General features: G+C 35.4%; 2 protein-coding genes across 2 annotated transcripts in view; one reads left to right on the plus strand and one right to left on the minus strand.

Moving 5' to 3' along the window:
- Positions 1 to 65: 65 nt before the first annotated feature.
- LOC130823416 (protein ANTI-SILENCING 1-like) lies at positions 66 to 16,795 on the plus strand. The gene is given in 16 exon segments (XM_057688036.1): positions 66 to 222; positions 5,110 to 5,256; positions 5,258 to 5,468; positions 9,916 to 10,084; positions 10,175 to 10,395; positions 11,152 to 11,225; positions 11,332 to 11,429; positions 11,976 to 11,989; positions 12,144 to 12,309; positions 12,692 to 12,835; positions 12,921 to 13,008; positions 15,614 to 15,631; positions 15,633 to 15,714; positions 15,845 to 15,958; positions 16,044 to 16,169; positions 16,316 to 16,795. Coding segments are annotated over 14 exon segments (1,587 nt in total). The 5' UTR covers positions 66 to 222; positions 5,110 to 5,125; the 3' UTR covers positions 16,101 to 16,169; positions 16,316 to 16,795.
- The window catches only part of LOC130824455 (inactive protein kinase SELMODRAFT_444075-like), an 8,031-nt gene continuing 1,261 nt past the window's right edge, over positions 16,743 to 23,512 (minus strand). Inside the window, exons 2-9 of the mRNA XM_057689466.1 lie at positions 22,725 to 22,879; positions 22,541 to 22,635; positions 20,861 to 21,822; positions 19,788 to 19,948; positions 19,372 to 19,448; positions 19,154 to 19,301; positions 18,927 to 19,076; positions 16,743 to 17,386 (exon numbers count right to left, since the gene is read on the minus strand). Of these exons, the coding sequence (XP_057545449.1) occupies positions 17,351 to 17,386; positions 18,927 to 19,076; positions 19,154 to 19,301; positions 19,372 to 19,448; positions 19,788 to 19,948; positions 20,861 to 21,822; positions 22,541 to 22,635; positions 22,725 to 22,879 (1,784 nt within the window). The 3' untranslated portion in view covers positions 16,743 to 17,350. The remainder of the gene's footprint in view (positions 17,387 to 18,926; positions 19,077 to 19,153; positions 19,302 to 19,371; positions 19,449 to 19,787; positions 19,949 to 20,860; positions 21,823 to 22,540; positions 22,636 to 22,724; positions 22,880 to 23,512) is intronic.

A 23,512-nucleotide genomic window follows, 5' to 3' on the forward strand; every position in this document is an offset into this window, starting at 1 on the left:
CTTTGACTTTAAAAAAGACCGTCTCTCGACAGACCTAAAATGTATCGTGCCCTCGTGATTACTGATTAGTGATCCGTTCATTATTATAATGCAAGACACACGACGACATAAGTAGATCGGCAACTTCCCTTTAAAAATTATCATTCTGCAATTTCCCCTCTGCATCCAACCATAATTTCTCATCCTGCCCGAGACTTGGTGGTTGTCGCTCGTTGTTTTCTGGTATGTACTGTTATTTGTACTCACTTGCCCTAATTTTTGATTAGCCTTTATGATTAATGTATACAATAAACTAGCATGGTACTGAATGATGGTTAATTGGTATTTTTTTATGAAAATGTTTGTACATAATTTTTTTTCCCATTAAAGTTGCTAATGAATTACTTTTGGGTGTTTGCTAGAACAGTGATTGTCTTAACTATTATCCTTTGTTCTTAATCAATAGCTAATGAACAACATTGTTCACCAATCAATCTTGTTTTATAATTTTTCAACACAATAATTGGTGTTTTGTTTGATTGTCTTAATGCATATATTCATATATTAATTTCTTATAATTTTTATTATTTTTTTTAAAGATATTTAAATTACATGGATTATTGTGAAAATTAAACCGATGTTAGTATAATATAGTGAGTATTTTGCTCATTTGGGTATTGATAAAGATATTGTTTTCTAGATTTTCTGTGGTGGATCATATTGTTGCCAAATTTTTATGTTCTAGAAGCAGGTGATAGCCATGTTGATGCTAAAGCGTTCAAGTGAAACCCAATTATTTATACTTACATACTTAATTTACAATTGAAATTGATATGATCTTAGTTTTAAGAGGTGCGAGGCTCAATGAGGTGTAAAAGATCTTTTTTCGAGGTGCTACCCGAAGGCACAAACTTTTCGTAAGCGAGGCGCACAAGTTTGCTAAAAGACTCCAAAATTAATTTTAAAACATATTTAATATTTAAAAGAACATAAATTCATATTATTACAATATATAAGTTAGGTAAATGCTACTTTAGCACATAAAGTCATAAGATAATATAATTTTGAGTTGATCATATTCTCTTGTAGGATCCATAGGGTATGAAGATGCAAGAGGAGTTGATGAAATCACTGTTCAAGCTGTAAATCATTATACATTGATGTCAAGACAAGCAAAAACCAAATTAAATAATAGCATAAACAAAAAAATATGCTAAGACTCGATCACTATAACCAAAATGGGCAGGAAAATTAAGTAATTAAATCATATTACAAATCAAATACACCATTTTTTATCATTGTTCTTTTGATTAATTTGTAAACAAATTAGAGATTAAATGAATCATTGTACTAAATAAAGGAGCAAAAGTATAAAAATAAAAAAAGAAAAAAGAAATCCAAGCATTATAAAATAAAATAAGAAATGAGAGAAAAGAAAGAAAACCAACATAGAGAAAAACAATAGAAATTTGAAAGAAAAAACAATAATATTGAGGAAATAGAACGAAGAAGAAAAGAGAAGAAGAGTACTTGGTCAAGAATGGCGGCACCCTTGTGAAATAGAAGAGCATAGTTCGCGCTGTTATCTTTATATATTTTAGCACCTCGATATCTGTTCTTCGCCACCTGGGATTGTAGTATATTCCAAGGGTTGGGCTGTTTGCCCATCAAAGCGTAACGTGAGCTGGGTTTAGAACATTGTGAGACAGTTCTGTCCATATCCGGTGCGGGCATTAGAGCATTGAGATGACCTTTTCCTAGTACGAGAGGACATAAAAGGACGCACCTTAGGTGTACTAGTTATTGTGCTCACGGTACTAGCTGGGTAGCCAAGTGCAGAGCGAATAACTGGTGAAAGCATCTTAGTAGTAACACCCCAAGTGAGTGCTCTTTTATTCCGACTTCCCCCAGAGTCGACAACTGAGGCATCGAAGGGTTCTCTGCCCTTGCGGGGATGGAGTGACAAAAGTTTTGAGAATTTAAGATAAGGTCATCATTTATCATTACGGTAGGTGTCAAGTGGAAGTGTTGTGATGATGTGATGTATGTAGTTGAGGCATCCTAACAGACCGATAGAGTTTATCGATGAGAAAGAGGCTTTGTTCTCTTTTAAATTCAAATAAACAACTGTTCTTTAAGAATAGTCTAATAAATCAAGCAAAGGTAAGTATTTTAGTACCTGAAACTTAAAATAAGCAAAACCAAAAGATAACATACACGAGGCGTACGAGGCGTGCGCCTCTAACTCCCCCCTTGTCTTGCGCTGCTTTTGGTCGCCTTGGTACGCCTTACGCCTAGGCGCGGCTTGAGTGTGCTTTTTAATACCAAGAATATGATTAGTTTAGTCTAAGTAAACCTTGCATGAGGTTGAAACACTTTTAAAAAAGGTGTTATTTTCTATTTATGATCCGTAGTTCTAATTTAGGTTGTGTTTCTCTTGGATCAATATCTTAATTACAATGATAACATGCCTTTTTTTAAATGGCAAATGGCTCTTGCCTAGACAGGGTTGGGGTGGTCAAACCAATTTCTTAATATGGTAATGGTACTTCTTTCATCTAATCTCGACACAAGTATCCCTTTTACTTTTGCTCAAATTGTAAGAAATGTGAGATGAAATACATATTTCTATTGAACGAAATGAGACATTTGAGGTGAAATGACTCAATAAGAAAATTAGATGCTTGTGTTGAGATAGAGCGAGTATTTTTTAGGACATAGCTATATACATAGCGACTTGGAAGTGCTACTAAATCAACATAAGAAACAAAAGGACTTTTAATGGAAGATACTGAGCTCTCTACTAATACACCTTATATAAGGACAAGATCTCTCACTTGCATAAACTTTTTGTTAAGTGGAATCCAAGACTCCAAGTTCAACAATATTTATTTATTTTTATCTCAAAAGGGTTGAGACTTGAGAAGGCGAATGAGGATTAGTTGACTTAGGAACGATCACTCATATTGATGTGAGGATTGTTGAAAAATTGGATTGTTTTTCTTCTTTAGAGTGATTTTTGATTTGGTCTTTCTTGTTCCAAACAAATTTGATTTTAGTACAAGGATTGATGATTAATTTGTTTTACGAGTAAGAAACTTAGTAGTTGATAAAGAGTATGAAATTTTGTTCTACATGAAAATGTGTCGCAATGAGGCTGATCACACTTGAAATAGAGGATGTTGACACAGTTGATGGGCATGCTCTAAGATTTTATAAGTCCATACCCACCCCACTTCACATGAATGGATCAAGTTTTATGCCTATTTTGGCCTCACCCTCCATATTTGCCCCTACTTATCGTTGTGAAATGTAAATGAACAATATGAGGCTCCCCAAGGCCGGTTGACACAAAACCACTCCCAAGGCCCTAAAAAAAAAATTATGTAGGGACCTATGTTACTTAGACTCGTCACTTTCGTCGCCTCACCGGTCTCCGATACCGCCGGTACGAATACCGGTGTTGGACATGCGTCCGGTACGCCGGACCAATGGGTACGACATCTAAAAAGTAAAGGGAAGAGATTACAGTTATGTTGCCATTTTTAGGGTTTTTGATTTTTTTGAAACCCTAGATCGTAAAATTGAACCCACAACTTATCTTCTTTGAGGTTGAAAATTTGGGGCTTATGGTCGGTAGGGATGGCAACGGGTCGGATCTGGACCGGATCCAGGTGGACATGGATCCAGATCCTTTATCAAGAGCAGGACCCAGATTCGGACCCGGATCCGCGGGTCTAGATTTTCAAGACCCATATCCGGATCCGTGGATACTGCGGATCCATTACCGATCCGGGTCCAAAACGGATCTGACTTGTTTTTTGCTTTTTTTTTGTAGTTTTGTATCGTGTTGAGATTGCGATAAAGTTATATTCATTGACTCATGATAATAATATATATAATTTCACAGTCGATCATCTAAAATAACATTATACAACTTAAAATTGTTTTGAAAATACCCAACAAACACATTAAAGTTGTCCAGTACTATGACTACTATGAGAGATTTGCAAATGAGACTATGACTACTATGAGAGATTCAGAAATCAGAATATAGGGGAAGGGTTTTGCAAATAAGGAATTAAGGATTAAGTGAAGTAATGAGATGGGAAGAGTTCAGTCAGTGGTCCACTTATGCGAAAATAGCCCATAAGCCCAATATATTTAATGTATAAAAATAAAATGGGTCCTCCGGATCAACGGGTCCGGACATTTTTTTGAGATTCAGATCCGGACCCGTGAAATATAAACAGATCAGGATTCGATGGGTCCAATTTTTTAGGCCCCAGATCCGTGAAAATGGATACGGATCCACGGATCCGGGTCGGGTCCAAGACCCATTGCCATCCCTAAAATTGGTCGCCAATGATGAAACTACATTATAATTATCTTTTGAACGACATCACCGTAATATTTCATTTCTCCATTGTTGATTTGCCTTCTTTTCTCAAACAACTTTCTTTCTTTTGTTACTTACCCTCAAACTTTCTTCTCACATTATTCTTTAAAGTGATGTTATTACTCTATTATTTTTCTTTTTTTTAAAATATTTGACAACAGGTTTTTTTTTTTTTTTTTTTTTTTTTTTTTTTTCAGTTTTATTTTTCTTTTTTTAAATACTTGACAACTTGTGATTGGACCCATTCTCTCTTTGTTTATCACTTTCTCTCTCCCCCCATTTATTTTTTTTGAATTCAGTGTTTGAGTGAGTTTTAATTCTTTGAAAGTACTATGTCAAATAATGATGGTCAATTAATCCTTCACATTTAATTTTTATTGACTATTAATATGAATAAAAAAAAATTAAGTTTTATTGTTAATTTTTTTATATTTTTAGTATTTTTTTATTTGAGAAATTTTTTTCCCATATCCCCGTACCTACATCCAATATTAGGACGGTGTCCCGTATCCTAAAATTCTAAAAATGACGTATCGAATACTAGGATCCGTACCCTTATCCGATTCCCGTACCCGAGTCCAGGTAACATAGTTAGGGACAAAGGTAGTATATTTCAAAATTGCATGGCCCCAAGTTTCCTCATCGGGTGCAGTACAAGCAACATAAATTGCACATACTCGTTGTGGATTTTTGTATTAAATTTTTGCATGTACTTTCTGTCTTTGATGCAGACTACGAGACTTCATAATGTCTGACTCAAAAGATAGTGGCAAAAGTGATGCAATTGATTTTTCATGGGGTAGAAAAGGAGGCCAAAACAAGGAGGCTCAGTTCTATGAATCTTTCACCTATGACGGTGTGGAGTATTCTTTATATGATTGTATATGCTTTGAAGGAAGGTGAAGCAAAGCCTTATATTGGTAAGCTCGTCAAAATTTGGGATTTGAAAAACAAACAAAGAAAGGTAAAAATACCGTGGTTTTACTATCCAGAGCAAATATCAAATTTTCTTGAAGGTGAGAGCATGCTAGAGAATGAGCTCTTTCTAGCTACTGGTGTTGGCAAAGGATTGACCAATATTAATTCCTTGGTAAGATTATTGAGATTATTTTGTATGTTTTTTTAATGCAATATATCATGATAGTTTGGCGAGCATTTTTTCCCAAGTAGCTTTTGTAATACTTTTCAGTTTTTTAGTTTCATTATTAGGAATTTTACACTATTTACATTGCCATTATTGGATTATTTTCTTAAAAAAATGGCCATGTGAGATTTTATTAATTTGACTCGATATATACTAAAATTTATTTTAATTAAAAGAATTAGGTGTATATCTTACCCTACGACCATATTTTCTAGTTCTTACTATTTTCTTGGTACAATTACCATCATTTTCATGGTGTTACTATCAGTTGTCCATTGCTAGTAGCCACTATTTCTATGCTTGTATCTATTAGTCGTAATTATGTTTCGCTAGTTAGCTCACCTTTTGGATTCGTGATTCACTTCAAATGGTTCAAAAATAGCCTAAAACCGACTATAATTCACTTTTTTCGATTCATGATTCGCAAGGCAATTAGCAAATCATGTGACACTGGTTGTAGCACATGTCTTTCACTTCATCTTTCCATGTGTGTAAATGAAAATCATCTATATTTTAATTCTCATTCTTTGCTATTTCTCATGCCCTCATTGTGCAATTAATTATTAGGAGTCGGTTGGAGGCTCCCAACTTATAAACTTTTTTGAATATTAGGTTGGTTTTGATATCATGCTTATGGATATTTGGAATTCTCTTATCATGTGTACAACGTAAAGTTTAAGGATGTTCAATGTTTCATCTGTTTTGGGATTTTACACTGTTTTATTTTCCTCAATGCGTTGAAATTCTTCTATCTTTCATATTATGTTACTCAACGTATATCCTATGTTTATTTTTTCTTTATTTGGTCAACTTTTCCCCTTTTTACTCTCTTGTCGTACTTGTTGGAATCACTTGAATTCAATCCTTCTAAACTAATAAACTTTGTCATTTTTGAAATCAAAAATGATACACTTTACGATCTGGTCTCTTGCCTTTGATTTTGTTTTTACGCAACTACATTCCTTTTTGAGTAGAGTCTTTTAAAGCCTACTTGTTTCTCCACTGTATAAAGTTGATCTTTGGAAGTGAAAAATTTGAAGACCTTTAAGTAAAAATAAGAATTTAATTCCAATTTATCTGCTAAAAGACTTTAGGAAATAGAAAGAACATTTAGATTCCAAATGATGTACTTAAAAATTAAACTAGAACATGCCTTAAGGATTATTTACTCCAAAACAATATGTACCTTATTAATTACTACCCACCCACTTTAGTTCATTTCAAGATTATTAAAGGACACTATTGAAGTGTTTGTCAAGAACGTTGTTGAAGGTGCCGATTGGGAGATGATTTCGAATACAAATGCTACCTAGACATTGATGAAAAATTGTATTACTCGAATAATTACGAAGATTTTAGTAGAATCATGAGCCAATATCTTGGTAAAGGAGGATACGACGTGCTGAAATGAGGAGGTCAAGGCAATGGTAAAGAAATAGATTAATGGTTGCATGAGGAGAATGATAAGAAAAACTAAAACCAAAGAAAAAGTAGTTGTTTGTGAGACAAAATCAAGGACTTTCGAAAAGGTGTTTGAAAAACTAGGTTGTAAAGAAGTAAAAAATATTCATAGCATGGCTAAAAGGAGACAAGCAAAGCAAAAAGGCATTGGTATACCAAAGCGTATTTAAAGATAAGGATTAGGATAATAACATCCCGATACTAGATATTATAATGAGTAATATCTTAGAGAATAAATAAATGTTATTGGAGACGTAACCATTGCTCCTCAGGATGAATATACAGAATTTGTGCAAAGAATCAAGAAGTTAAAGTTGACCGGGCTTTAATGAAAATGAAACCAATGAAGCAGAAGTGCTAGATGGTGATCTTATTAAGATATGAAGATGCCTAGGGCCGATTGGAGTTAATTGGTTAACTAATTTATAAGATGATAGGAGAAGTCTAAAATTGCCGCAATTGCCGAAGAATAAAACACATGAGTCACACCACAGAGTTATAAAAGAGGGATAACACAACGTATGAGGATATGTACTAGGGAACTAATTTAGGTTTATGTAAGGAATATTTACGATGGAAGCAATATATGTGATGAGACAAATGAGGGAGTACTTTACAATTAGAAAAAAGAGTTGCACATAAAAGCTCGTTGACTTGAAAAAGGCATAGGATGATGTACCAAGAGAAGTACTTTGGTAAACAATGACAAGAAAGGGTATTTCTGAGAAATACATAAACAAAATGCAAGATATATATTGAGAAGTGAAGACCAATATTAGGTCACGTGGAGGGTCAACAAAGGAACTTTCAATCATAAATGGCCTACTCTAAACTTTTTTCTTTTTGCAACGGTCCTAGTTGAGATCATTCTAAGACGACGTTTCTTAGGGCATGTTGTTTGTAGACGATATTGTTTTGGTAGATGAGACCACATAATAGGTAAATACTAAGTTAGAACGATGGAAGCAAGATTGGAGTCACAAGAGTTTTAGTTAAGTCGAGTAATATGGAGTACATGAAGTGTCACTTTAGCACAAATGAGATAAGTTAAGAGTTAACAACTATATAGTTGAAAGAGAAAGAAATCAGTCCAAGTTGATGCTTCAAATACCTTGGGTCCATATTCTATAATATTATGAATATCTAACAAGATGTGACCAATAAAATTAAGCATAGGGGAAAAACTGGAGAGCGACTACTGTATCTTATGTGATCCAGGCCATGCCCATAAAGCTAAAAGGTAAATTTTATAGGACGACTATTAGACCAAAGTTATTATATAAATCAGAACATTGGGCTTCCAAAAATGATCATTGAAAGACTAGAATGTTGGGGTGGATGAGCAAACATTTCTTGAAAGATAGAATTCAAAACGAAAAATATAAGAAAAGGGTTAGGAGTTGCAAATATCAAGGAGAAGATGAAAGAGGATCGTTTAAGATGGTTTGGACATGTAAAATGGTGAGCTATTAGTGAACAAGCAAGGAAGATAGAAGTTGACACTTAGGGATTAAAAAAGAGGACGAGGAAGACCTATGATATGAATGATTTGAACTTACTGACTGAGATGATAAAATATCGAAATGAATGGAGAAAAAGAATTCACGTGGACGATCACTAGAACTTATCTATTGGCTAATGTATCGACAACAATCTTTTGGGATTAAGACTTTGGTATTGTTGTTGATAGCGAATAATATCTTTCATGTTTCATTGTAATGGCAATGAAAGTTGGAAACTTACTTTACTTTTCTAAATTTTGAGTGAATTTGTCTATTGAATGTAGAAGCACAAAGTTATTTTATCTGTAGAGTTACGTAACTAAGACAAGTCTTGCATGACTTTTTTGAAGGATCATCCTTGGATTCTTGTGTGGCTATTCTATCCTTTTTGAGCAAGTTTTTTCATAATAGAGCTCAAATGGTTGTTTTCTTGTTGTTATATGGTTGTTTTACTAGTTATTTTACTATGATAACCCGTTATTGAATGTTTTATTTCTACTTCTGCCTTCTCATTGCTTTGATGGTGGCTCTTTTTCTTCCTTCTTTTTCGTGGATTTCATTTTGGTAGTATGGCTCCACCTTGCAAGAACTAAATAACGTTGGTGTATAAGGATCAATTTGTGGGTTGGATTTGGGAGGTTCAATACTCCACATGTCCCTTTGTCCCTTTGATTTTGATACACACTCACAACTTCACAAGTTGTTTTTAGATGGTAGTGTAAATTGTTGGGTGGGGATCCTTGTGGTTCCGAAGGATCCAGCTACAGGAGAACCAGGAACAGAGAGCTTTCCCCCCTTTTCCGACCGATTCCTTAGTCTTAAGAATGTTGGTTTTAAGGTTTTAAGAATGAGTGATTGCCCTTCTCTGACCCTTACTGCCCAACCTGGGAGCGGACAGCTAATGCGTTCCACGTATTGAATTGAACAGGGTTCTATGGTCGGCCCGTGACCCCTGGATGCCGAAGGCGTCCTTGGGGTGATCTCGTAGTTCCTACGGGGTGGAGACGATGGGGTCGGTCCATGGATTTTCCTTCCTTTTTCCGCATATCTTTAAATGACTTCAAGGTAGAATGCGAGCTACTTGAGATCGACTTGAACATACGTTGGGATGGTGTATGTCTTTTTTGATGTAGTTCATTCTTTTTCTTGTTAATGGACTTAAATCCCACTTGGTTTTCTGTTTTTTGAGCTTTAGTGTAATTTCTCTTATCTAAGAGGGAAACATCCAATGTTGTGAAAATTGAAAGGATGTTTGAAGGGCTTGCTGGCTTGTCTATTGCACTCTTGACACCTTCTTTTGTGGTTGATCTGTGGATCTTTTAAGTTGGCGACATGCCTATAGGATTTGCATGTATGAGATAAATTACATATAAACATGGTTCACCATTTACACTTGGGCATAGGCGCTAATTCTGATCCTGTCAACTCAGGAAGTAATTGCTGGGAAGTGCAATGTTCTTTGCATTTCGAAGGATGAGAGAAATCGGAAGCCCTCGGATGAAGAATTTAAGATGGCGGACCATGTATTTTATCGCACATTTAATGTTCAAGATCATACAATTTTAGATAAGCTGAGTGAAAAAATTGCCATGACTGATGGTACATTCTTTTGTGGAGAGTCTAATTCCTTTCCTAGCATAATGAGATATGCATGTGCCATGACACATTTTTGTTGCTAATCTGTTACAGTTAATTTCTTATTGAACAAAAATGATATTCAATCACGCGATCTCTCAATGGTAGATGGAGGGGATATTTTTGTGGGATTAGAGAAAGATGACGAAGGGGCAATAAGCGTATTGGACAACTCGGAAGCTCATTCCATGGGAAATGTTGATGCTGCTGGAGCTAATAAGATTGACCCTGTTATGTTAGTGAGAAATTTGATCAACAAGGATCCATATTACATAATTTGATACTAGAAAATTAAACCTAAATAACCATTACTAATCAACATTAAACAAGAACCTAAAACTTGATAAGAAAATCAATTTGATACTAGAGAAATAATTTGATATCATAATTATATCACCCAATTAGAAAAAAAAAATTAATTAGGAAATCCAAAAATTATTTTAAAAAGAAAACCTAGCTTTGTTGCTAATAGAAATTACTTTAAAACATTCAATTTATGCTTAAATAGATTAGTTTTTGAATTACCTTGATGACCAATTTCTTCAATCAAAATTCAAAATCCAATTTCAAACACCAAAAGAAGATTTACCAAAAAGTTTTTAACACAAAAGGGATGGAAGATGGTGATGACTACTTGGATTCTTCTACCCCAACAATAACTTGAGGCAAAATAAGAAATGAAGAAGGCTGAGTTGGGCTTAGGAACTAAGGAAGAATTAAGGAAGAGATGATGAAGGCACCGTGGGTGTTAGAAGAGATAGGAAACAAAGCAGGTTTAGCAACTTAGGTTTTTACTTGGGTGAGTCATAAGGTGCGGGTGGCAAAGTAAGAGTAATATGGCTTCCTACATATATTCATCAAATATGAGGTGGTTAATATTCCCGTATTTTTTGTCGTATAATTTATTTTGTCCCCAAAAATAATATATCTAATATTTCAAAATCGTAGTAAAATTTTACTTTTAAAATGACAAACTCATCTTACTTATTAAAATATAATTTTTAACAAAGACGTTTTTATAACTGTTTCAGACATCTGGCATACATAAGACGCGCAAGGAGCACATGCGTGAAGCACCAAAAGATGCGCCTTTGAAGAGCCTCATGTATTGCTTTGCGCCTAGACTCAAGGATGCGTTTAAGTGGTCGCCTCTTAGCGCCTCACGCTTAGGTGCACCTCAGGCGTGCTTCTTAAACCACAAATTCTATTAGATTATATGATGTATGTTTTCCATTTTTGATGGAACCAAAGATGCGTAATTTTTTAGGTTTGGATAGTGGCGGAGTAGCATTGGCGGATCCAAGAGGATGTCAATAGGTCAATTGACATCCCTTAAATTTAAAATAAAAACAAGAAATATCAATGTGTGGAGTTAGATGAGTTGGTCAAAGTGGTTTGCTTCTAAAATGAAGGTCTTGATTTCAAAATCCAAGCTCAAACATATATATTTTAAATTTTTTCATTCGAAGTATTTAGACTACCTAGTACCTACTCCTATCTCAAAACCTTTTTTCCTTGGTGAATCACCATCATTCTTACCAAAATCACAACTAACCTATATAAATCCCATTGCACTTAACATATATATAAACTCCATCACCATATATGTTATAAAACCCATCACCATCAACGAACATACTATTCATTTTACAATTTTTGAAAATCTTGTCGCCATTACCATAGACCTTCACCTAGTTTGTTGTTTCAAATGTTTGGCCTATTCGTACTATATAATTCGAATGTTTTTGTTTGAAAAATTGTCGACATAACTTTTTTTTTCTACATCCACCGCTGCGCGGAGTAGAGTAGAATAATTAATTAGATATGTTCACTTTTTATTTATATGAAATTTTAGATTTTGTTGCAATCGTGTGTTGAACATGTATAATCTCTTGAGGTTGTTTGCATCCAATCTCCTCTCACCTTGACTAGGCAGGTGCACCAGGAGCGAGGAGCCACTTGGCAGTGGGAAATTGTAAAGTTGGCTTTAATTATATGATGTCTTAATGGTCTATCATTACAGTCTTTGCTACTTTTTCATGTTGGGTGCATGTTTATCATGTTTAGGGTGCCTTATTTATGTTATTTGGATGCTTTCAAGTTTGCTTGTATATCTGTTCATAATTTGAAAGAGAAGGCCTTGATTGACCAGCGCTTTGTATTTTCTGAGAAGGCGAAGAAGGGTGCTTGTATGTTTGTTTTGGGGTTCTTGCTGATAAAATAAAATTGAAAATGGCCTTCTGGAACTGTTTGTATTGTATAATATATTTTTTGAGTTAGCTGGTAGCTCCAGACTTGGCTTTTTGTAATATGCTGTTTGTTCATATTGTGAGTTAGCTGGTTGCACCAGACTTGGCTTTTTGTAATATGCTGTTTGTTCATATTGTGATCTTGTTTTGGAGACAATAATTGTAGCTAATTTCAAATAGCTAAACGTTTTTGGTTTTCGCTTGCCTGGTTCAGCGAGATAAAAACCCATTTATGATTTACGTAACAGTGCTTTGGGCTGAACAGGCTAAAAGCCTTTATTGAGCAAGCTAAAGGGAGCATTTGTTACGGGACGCTATTGATCTTTATTGTTCACTTATTTCTGCAGCATACCCTTTAATCTGGACTTGTGTTTGTGTTCTATACAGGATATAGTTTGGCATGGTTTTGGAGAAAGTTGCACTGCAAAAGTGGTTCAGCGTATTGCAACATCAAACCGTTCTTCTGGTGTGCCACTATTGCGAAGAGCAAGTCTTCCTTAGTTTTTTTTCTAACTTAAAACTGAAGTTATTTTTAATTGTCTATATTGCAGCAAAAGCTTTGGTTATCTTGAAAACCCGGGAAGTGGCAGAGAAGATTATTAGCAAGTTAGACATGGAATGCTTGATGCTTCCAAACAGGTGTGTACATTTTTTAAAAAATATAATGCATTTTTCTTGTATTTATTTTGAGACGGACGACTTAGGAGAGAGGAAAGAGATGGCATCATATTACTTGATGTGAGACCTAAGATCAAGGATGTGTTTGTATTTTTCTTGAACAAGTTAAAATTTTGGTTATGTTCACTTGATGCCTTGTTCACACATAACAGAAGTATGCTTTACTGCAATAATGCGTCAAGTGTTTTGTGGTGGATGAGCTTTGCAAAGTTGCCAGTCTTATTTCTATTTATTTATTTTTAAGTGTGCAGCCAAACTTTTCACAGAATTATCTACACTTAATCAAGTCACTTCTTCTCTACCCTTCGTTTTTCCAAGCTACAAAAACATTGTAGTAATTTTCTAAATCATTGTTGCACCAAGATTGTCTAGAACTAGGATTTTGATAAGTGCCAAAGAAAAACTTTTGGACGAAGGCTTTTGGACTTCACTCTTCTTCCTTGTGACCCAAACAACGGCTACTTGCATCGAAGATCTCCCTTTGCTTAAGAGCAATCTGAATTGGAATCTTATTTGACTGCTTATCGGCCACCATAGGAGAATATTATATCGAAAAAAAATGACTAAGCTTTGGGAAACCATTGTATTCCATGTGCATTCACTAGAAAGATCCTCGTGACATTTGTTGATTGAAAATAGGCCCTTTTATCATGCTTTTTGACAGTGCTGTGATTCCCCGTAAACCTCTTTAATCCTAAAAGCTAAAATGCTAGCCTTTATCGTGTTCATTAGGCATTTCTATAAATGTTTTTTTATTCTACTAGATCAAAATCCTTGCTAGACCTTCTCTTATAGACTCTAATGTCTCTTGATTCATCCTTGCATAATACAAGGTTGGGTAAAAATGAAATTATAACTTTAAGGGGGGCTTAATACCACGTCAAATATTACTCCAAAATAAAACTCATGAACAATTCTAACACCATGAACCAACACAGGACTTGAAAACATGCAACCCTCTTGAAGGGATGTTCATTTCCTACTTAGTCGGAAGAAGAGGTTAGAAACCTCCATGCTCATATGCTTTACCCTATTTACTCCTTATGTTACCTTCATGATATATTTCAAGAATGATTCATCTCTATTTGTGAACTTTCAATCTTCAAAGCCTTCATCTAGTGTTTTCGATTAGCCTAATGCTAAGATCTCTTACATGACTGATCTGACACTTTAATAGAATCAGTTTTACCTAATGGGAAAATTTTAGAGCCTTAGGTATGAACTAAATATATAAGTTGGTTTTATGTTTCAATAAATACGTTGAAATGGCTTGAGGTTTAGAAAAGAACCTTTTATGAACTGTCCAATTCCTAGACGTAGTTGTTATTGATTAGTATATGACAAAAAAGATTCTATTTGTTGCAAAAATTTCCAAACTAGAAAGTGTACATGAATGGAGTGTCACAAACAATTGAGAACTTACATAAATGGGAAATGTTGCAAGTAAATTTAAATGGAGGGTTCTTATGGTCGAGATTCAACTATTTCTCAATATAAGGACATGCATGAATGTGAGAGTTCTTATAGTCGAGTCCTCCCCTCCTGTCCTCCTTAGGCCACGAAAGCTAACAAAGTCCGTCCTTTCCTTGCATTCCATAATGTTGCAGCAAAATGGAGAGGACTAGTTTGTGAAGACTAAAAGAGAGGCGAGCATATTGCATAGGTTTAATATGGAGGTTAGGGCATTCTCGATAAGGAAGTCAGCCGCTGAGAAAAGGAAGGTTTTACAAGAAGCAAGCTTACTTCAAACTTTGCACCAATAGGTCTGTGTTGGTAAAGTAGGGCTTTGTGTTAGAACATAAAAACCTAATTGTATCTCTTAAGTATCAATTGTGGGAACTTTGAGTTCTCTACAAGGGTATAAATGAATCTAGAGGGTTGTTCTTGATAAACTAGATCCTACTCTTGCATGGGTTCATCTTTCAAATGGTATTAAGACAAGAAGTCCAAGTTTGACAAGAGTATCTCTAATGAAGCTAATTTCAACTTTGTCTTAAGCCTAGGTCAATTTAGGAAACATAAAGCCTGCGTATCTTTCTTTTCTCATAAAGTGCAAGATTTCAGTGGTTGTGCTGGGTTGCACTCACTGCCTTTTCCTTCATATGGCTCTTTTGTGTTATCGAAACTTTGGATTCGAAAGGGGCCTTAGTCCATTTCCAAGCACTATATGATGAAATATATGCTTGTCAGATTTGGGAACAAGATAAATGACTGATGTGTCATGCGTGTGGTTTGGGATGCATCTTGTTGGTTTGGAAAGGGCATTTGACATATTATATTCTCCATTAGTTGGATTTACTTTCAAGTGTTTGCTTTTGGATAGAGATGCTTATAATTGTACTATTATCCAAACCCAATATCCAGTTGAATAGTGGACGGGCAACGATCTGGGCTTTTTAAAAGTTGCTGGACAAACATTGACTATTCATCAGTCCAATACTCGTTCTGAAATGTGTTTGCCGCAACTAATCCTCCCTTTTTCATGTGTATAATTGTATATCATTTTGAATTTCTGGCATGAAACCATTTAAAACAAGATCATGACTTGTTACTTGCATGCTTTCAGGCCTCTTTTAGGAAGCAGAGGTATGCTTTCCCAGAAAGCATTCGCCATTCTCTGGCCATCTGGTTATAGATAAACTCAGACACCAAAAGCAGCGAGAATCGGTAATCTTAATATTGCAAAACGCATTATTTTCTGCTCCACTTTTCCTAGCTCCATATCTTTCAATAATTTAGAATTCCAACTGCCTTTGGTCTCATAATTTACAAAAATATTTCTGGATTATTCTATCAGAGAGAAGCAGTGTCTACGCACATTCTTCTCAGTCACACCCTTGAATATGAGATGGCAATTGAGTGGTGCTTACTACAACACAAATCAGAGTTATGGTGGAATATGTTGTACAAGGTTTTCAGGATTTCTAACAACAAACCCTTCCGATCTCTTTCTTAAACCATCATTTGATTAATCTATTTGCTTATTTTCGCTTCAGAGACAAGCAGAAGATATCAAAAAATTGAAGGCATGTCTGAAGTCAGAAATGATCTAATTGCCGAGTGGTTCAAGTAGAGATTAACTCTCTTTCGACTAGTTTAAACCAGTAACTTGACAGCTACATGTAAGTGATATTTCTTGTGGCACAGTGCATCTTCTTTCCTTCTTTGTTTTTCAGGTGTGTAGTGGGATGATGCGTGTGCTATTTGTTGTTATTCCTTCCGAATAAATCTGATTCGATGGTTTATGATACCGAAATTTCTTATGCAGTGGGACTTCAGAATGATTAGAGACTAGAGCGCTGATTTCGCACATGGGTATCATCCGTATCAACTTTCGAGTGCTTATAATGCCTGAATTTTGGTCTTCCAGTGGGTATGATATGCTACTGAGTTTTGGGTTGTCTGTGGTGTGTGTTAGTTGTGCATATTCATCGCCTCTCTATTTAGATTTAAATTGTACATCTTTGTAAATGAACTACATACTATCGATATCTCAACCGTTTCTAACCACATCATTGCTTCCTGCATCACTTTGCTCCATTTGGGGCTGATAACAAACTATAAAATTCTCGTTATTTTTTTTTATCAAACTAGCATGAAAATTCTATCATTCGGTCTTAAGAATAGACACAGGTAAGATCAGAAGACACCACATCACCATTTAGAAGCAACCTAAGAAACGTAACATACATAGAACATATTCAACATTCATGTTGTACAAACGGATATAGAGATTTGTCACATAGACGCAGAGTGAAAATGCATTAAAAAAATTTAACTGCATTTTTTAAAATGTCTCTACAGCGCAACACATTATACGTGCCCAAAATCACCGGTTCACATGGATAATTATTAGTGAATACAGAAGAGTGCATGATTGCATAACTAAACATGTACATCCAGTCTCACTGGCTATTGATACACCTTCTAAAGATTTACAAGTATACTCTAAACTTGTGCACTTATTAGTCTAAAATTATACAGGAAAAATAAGGAAAACACATCTTTAGAAAGAAATGTTAGCTACAGAAACTTTACAGGCGGCCTCAAATCCGCATTGACATAAGACGATTGATGCACATTTGCAGAAAATTAAGAATTGAGCTTCGACTATCCTGTTACATAATGAGGGATTTCCCTAAACATGCTTGGACGGGATTTCTCCAAAATTTCAGCACTCCTTCGTATGCACATAACGTCTAGAGTAAAAATATAGGACACGCTATGTACTTCGTCACAAAGTACAATACTTCCGTTGCTGTCGGGTTACCCGTCGCCAGGATCGAGCCTTTGCTTAAGTGATTCAGCTCAACATACAACTCTCCAACATCCGGAGAACCTGGCATATCTATATTGTTAACCATTTGGATTAAATATATGCACAAGTAAAGCAATTACAATGAACTTCTTTCTATCTATGTTACTTGGACTTGGGTACTGATGTCGGATGCTGGTACGTAACTAAGTGTCGAATATGTCTAAATATTCAATTTAGACCTAAAAATGAAGTGTCTAACTACCATACCAATGTCCGAGCATCAAGAATCAGACACAAGTACATGAAGCAAAATGAAGAGTCCGAGTAATATAGCTTTCTATAGTCAGTAGGTCATAAACAACAAAGTCAATACAGTGGCAAACTTGACCCATTCTTTTAGAGGGTAAAAATATTTGTTAACAAAATAAATTTACTATACAAATATTTTCTCCTACCACAAAAATCATGTTTGAAAAATTTAGAGTATATTAGGACATTCCTTGCACAGTTTGACTATATATATATATATATATATATATACATATATATATATATATATATATATATAGTGAGACAAAACTAGTATTAAAGCTTAGACATACATGCCCAAACAAGTTGTGCTAATTTGAGCAGTGAAACGCTCGTTCGAGCAATTTGATGCTCATTTGAGCATGTCATTTCAAAATGTGACAAAAGGTTTTGTATTGTGTTTTCACGAAGTAATGCTTTGTTTCGTTATAAGCTTAGCATCCAATTGGTGTTCATTAAGCAAGAAGTTCATTGACATACACAAAGGAGACTACAAAAATAATCTTGTAAATTGTAATATACTAATTGTATCATTATATTTAATAAATTACACTCCCTCCTATTCTAACCAACTGTCCCATCTGATAATGCACCAATTTTAAGAAAAAAAGGAAGCAACCACATGAGGCCACATGAGAAGAGGAGGTAAGGGAATAGTGATAATTTAATGACAATTGTATAAATAGTTGAATCTCATGAGGGCATAAGGGAAAAAGGTTGCCAAATAGAAAAAATGCATTTTAATGTAAATATGCCAAAAGAAAAAAATGAAATATTTAATTTGAATAAAAGGGAGTAATTAAAAAGTGATAAAATTATCTAGTAGATAGGTTTAGAGCGTATTAAATTTATTAGGTGCACTACAAAACAATTTTATTAGGCTTAATAATCTATTAGTCGGATTGAGTTAGAGTTTCTTGGTTTAACCAAATGAAATTCATTCTTCTTTCATATTTTCAACTTCATTTTCAATGAACACTAAAAGTGTAATTCATTATTTGTAAGGCCGTGACAATTCATCACATGATCACCTCATGGGCCCATTCGTGTGGATACACACCCAAGGGGCACTCGTGGGCTCCAGCTCACAAACCCATAGGTAATGAGTGTTGACTTGCACACACTTGATGAGGTTGACTTTTTCCCAAAACCATAGGAGGATTACCCATCAAGCGTTATATATAAGTATACAACACATTATTTTAGCGAGGTGGGATATTACTCACATGTGAAGTATTTCCAACAGATTTTAATAAGTGTTGCCTTATAGAGCTCAAAATGAGAGCCTAGAAGAAAGAGCAGACTTTCAAACCTGAGACATACGAGGCCTTGAATTTGGATCCTTTCTGATGCACAACGAGGCACAATGTAACATCGAGCAAAGCTCCTCTTTCGCATAGCTACTCCCCAAGAATGGATCAACCAACTTTTTGAGGTTCTCTTGTTTTACTAATCTCCGTACCTGAAAACCCATTCCATGAACGTAAAATTCTCCCTCGATGAGATTTTTCGATGCTAACAAAATAACGAAAATCATACCCATTCTGTGAGGCATTGCTCTCCCTTTGGCCGATTTATATCCACAGCTTTCCGTCCTGTGATAAGTTCTAGTAGTACTATGCCAAATGAGTAAACATCAGCTTTTTCCGTGATCTGACCACTTTGAGCATATTCAGGCGCAAGATACCTGAATCAAAAAATATATAAGTATGCTTCACTTGCAGATACAAGAAACACGAACCTGTAATCGAACTTACCCAAATGTCCCTATCACTCTTGTTTCCTCGCCTACGCCTCCATCGGCCTGGCATCTTGCCAATCCAAAGTCTCCGACCTAATAATCAGAAGGTTTTCGAGCATAATCAACTTTTTCCATAATTACAACGAACTTCTAGATACAAGCTATGTTACTTAGACTCGGGTACTGATGTCGGATATTGGTACGTGTCCAAGTGTCGGATATTCAATTTTACGCCTAAAATGAAGTGTCTAAGTGTCATACCAATGTCCGAGGATCAAGGATCGGACACGGGTACATGAAGCAAAATGAAGAGTCCAAGTAACATAGAATATTAGATATGATATCTTTACGAGACATTGTGATACTCTCCAACAGAAATGGTAATCAAATCATATGTCCACAATCTGTAAGAGATATGAGAGAACAGCATACCAATGGTTCAAAGTCATGGGTTAGTAGGATATTATTCGGTCGCATATCACGGTGGACAATACAGCCAACACGACATTCTTCATGAAGGTATCTCAATCCTCGAGCAGCTCCAATAGCTATCTTCTGCCGTGCAGACCATTCTAATATGTTATTGCTACGTCCTGTACATTCAAAGAGAAAAAAATGTATTATAACGTAGTAGAAACTATCAAATACATGAAAAATGAAACTATATTAGGGTGTTACACTAGTTATTAGATTTACATTTTTTTCAATGTCCCAGGTCGGATGTACACAATTTTACTTAAAAAATTTTGCACAAGAATAAAATCCAAGTACAAGGAAGAATCAAATGGTGTAACCTAAAAAAATGTACAGTGAAGCGGAGTCGTTAAAGGAGGAGATTGGATAAGCAAGGAGGAAACAAATTCAATTTGGAAGGCGAGGAGGATTGTATCACTAGTGTGACTAGGTGAACCAAAGGGTAGTATGGTAGTGAAAGAAAACAAGATGTGGTTGTATGAGGAAGTAGATTTTGCAATAAAGAAAAAGATTTTAGGAAGATGTGGATAGCTGAGATGCGTATGATAAGTTGAGATAATGGACATAGCCTAAAAGATAAATAGCAAAATAAAAACCTAAGAAAAAGTTGAAGTTGCAGATATTGAAGACAAAACGAGAGAAAAACATTAACTTTGATTTAGTCATATGTGTAAAGGACGCGAAAAATGGCAAGCTTAGACAGGGAGGCGGTGATGACCATGAGTGAAGAACGACATGCATATTTGAGATTTGCAAGAGCATATGAGAACATATGACAACAAAAATTGATTAATTGACGAGGTGAATATATGTGAATGATCATTGGCATTGATTTTCTTGATTATTAGCACTAGTTACGGCCCAATAAAGTTCAAAGTATGTTACCAAAGATCTCTCTTTTTTTTTTGTTCATGTAGCCGACCCCATATGTCTGAATTATGACTTTCCCATTGCTATTGTACCATAAGACATTTCGAATAGCTTCACTCTACTTAGCAAAAGATCAATAATAAATAAGTTTAGAAAATTACCGTAAAGATGATAATCCAACGATTTATTGCAAATATATTCATAAACCAACAATCTTCTTCCACCCTCCACACAGAATCCTATCAAAGTTACAACATTACGATGTTGTGCACAACTTAAGACCTCCACTTCAGAGCAAAATTCCAAATCTCCCTGAGAACTAGCCAGTTTATATTGCTTCACTGCAATGATCTGTCCATCCGGCAGCACCCCACTATACACAGAACCAAACCCACCTTCCGCTAGAAAATTGGTCAACGAAAATACATCGGTAGCCATTGCCAACTCTGAGTATGTGAACGACTTTGGAGGTTTTCCAAATATCGGCGTCTTATGCTGGCATATCGAGCATAGTGGTGGTGGATCAGCAGGCGAATTTTTAGACAACGAGATAGCATCCCGAACACTTGTAAAGTTTGAATTAAGATTCTGCCTAGGATTCAGCATTTCAGCTACCGAAAATCTTTTCAGCAGACTTAAGGATGCAGAAGCCAGAATCTGATCGGTAGATTTTAATGAACCATCTACGTCAGATTTTAAGTTGGCGCTACCAAAAACGGGACTACTGAGCATCCAAGGCTGATGACAGCTTGTTGAACTCAATGATTCATTATCAGAATCTGAGTCCGAGTCTTTTTTTTCCTCAATTGTCTCAGAGATAAAATATGACGAAGTCTCGGAGCTTGATATAGACGATGTTCCTACATCAGTCGCAGAGTAAGATGTATTGTGCTCGGGACTACTGATTGGAGTCACATTTGGGACTTTGATTGTATGGGGAAATTTGTATGTATCTTTTGAATTTGGTGCTTCAACAATGGAGGATAATGACTGCATGACTTCAGGTTCCAATTCACCAGAACCTGTTAAATTCAATCTAAGAACCTTTGGGTGAGATCCTTTCATCATAATCACATTGCACTGAAGCTGCTCCATACATTGTTTTGCTTCATTTTTCAGCTTTCTGAAAGATACCAAGATCCATAATGATGTGCATTACAAGTTTTAAATATGCTAAACAATATGCAAACTCAGAACTAGAGCAGGAGGCTCGACCCACCCAGCTCAAAAAACAGGCAGACTTGGACAACACTTTTGAAATTTTTTTAATATTTGGGCGGGTAACACTCACCCGCTAAGTTAAATGGGCGAGTAGCGACACAAAAATAATACCCGCGGGAAACCCACCAGCCTACTTATTTTATAAATATATAATTTTTCTAATTTTTATTTTAAAATTAGATGCAAAAATACAATACTTTAAGTGCCCAAATTTTAAGTATATAGTCTATTTACTTTTATAGTCCAACAATATGTACATTTAGAGTTTTTGCTTCACTGCATTATGTATCCCTCCTATACCGTCAAGTGTCTCGTTCATGAGAATAATTTTTTTTTGGAGTATTTTGCACAATAAGTTATATTATTTTTAAGATTGTATTTTAAAACTTCGGTCATGCACATTTCTCTGCGGGTCCCGCCCACTAAAAAAGACGGCGGGTAGTGACAAAAATATTTCCGCAACGGTGGGCGGGCTTTATAAAAATCGAGCCCGCGGATAAATTTTTATAAGCATGCCCGGCCCGCTACCTGTCCAAACCCGACCATGAACACCTCTACTCAAAACTTACACATACTAGCATACATCCACATAATCGAAAAGAAGAAAACAAAATAATTACTTTTCCAGTATCACCCAATTTGTTCGATCCTTCTTGGCTTCAGCTGCCACAACTCCGTCAATGGAACCGGAGAGAACTTTTATCTTTACGTTTATCTGTAAGGGTGACAAGGGACATACAACTCAACCGATAGAAGCAAATATTGCATCAAATCTTAGAAAAGATGCTGATATACAAAAATCACCTTGCACGATTTGTGATCTTTACACAATTTTTGAATCAATTGTGAACAAGAATCGGTAATGTCGTCCTCTTGATCCAAAAGTGTCCCTGTGTGAGATCTCCATGCACCACTTGCACAATCAGTGGTAAACCTTTGAAACCCCCAGAGCTTTTTGCCTAAAACAAACACACATTACTTATCTATGCACAAGTTAACTTCAGCACATTTCAACCAACAGATCATTGACAGTGTTATGAATGGTCATTGAAAAATGGGTACAGATTGCACTAGGATCTAGGAACTTTCGAAACGTACCGATTTGTGCATCCAAACCCCCCAGCTAGATTCCCTTAAAAATGTGAAGGCTAAGGATACAAGTAAAAAAAAGTGAAATGACTCCATCCAATAATCTTTACAGCTCGTTTGGTTGTTGGTACTAAGTGGTGTTAATGGGAATGACCGGTAGTTTAAAATTTCATGAAATATACCATGTTCTTTTCATTGTGATGTAACTTTGATCATAAAAAAACTTTTGTTCATAGTTTTCCATAACCACATAATATCACCTCTCCGTATAGTAATACATTAAAATGAATTTTATGAAGATAATGAGATGATTAAAGAAGAACAAGTATGATTAGTGTACTCGTTAAGAGACATTCCTACCAAAATTACACAAACTCTCCAATCTCAATTATCATTACCACCATTTAATACCGACAATTGGAGCTTAAGGCTTTTAATACTGTCATTAAGGTTCGGAACTTCCCGTAAAACCAGAACAAGGGTGCAATTTGACAACAATCTAA

Source organism: Amaranthus tricolor, chromosome 9 (genome assembly GCF_026212465.1).
Source record: "Amaranthus tricolor cultivar Red isolate AtriRed21 chromosome 9, ASM2621246v1, whole genome shotgun sequence".
Lineage (NCBI taxonomy): Eukaryota > Viridiplantae > Streptophyta > Magnoliopsida > Caryophyllales > Amaranthaceae > Amaranthus > Amaranthus tricolor.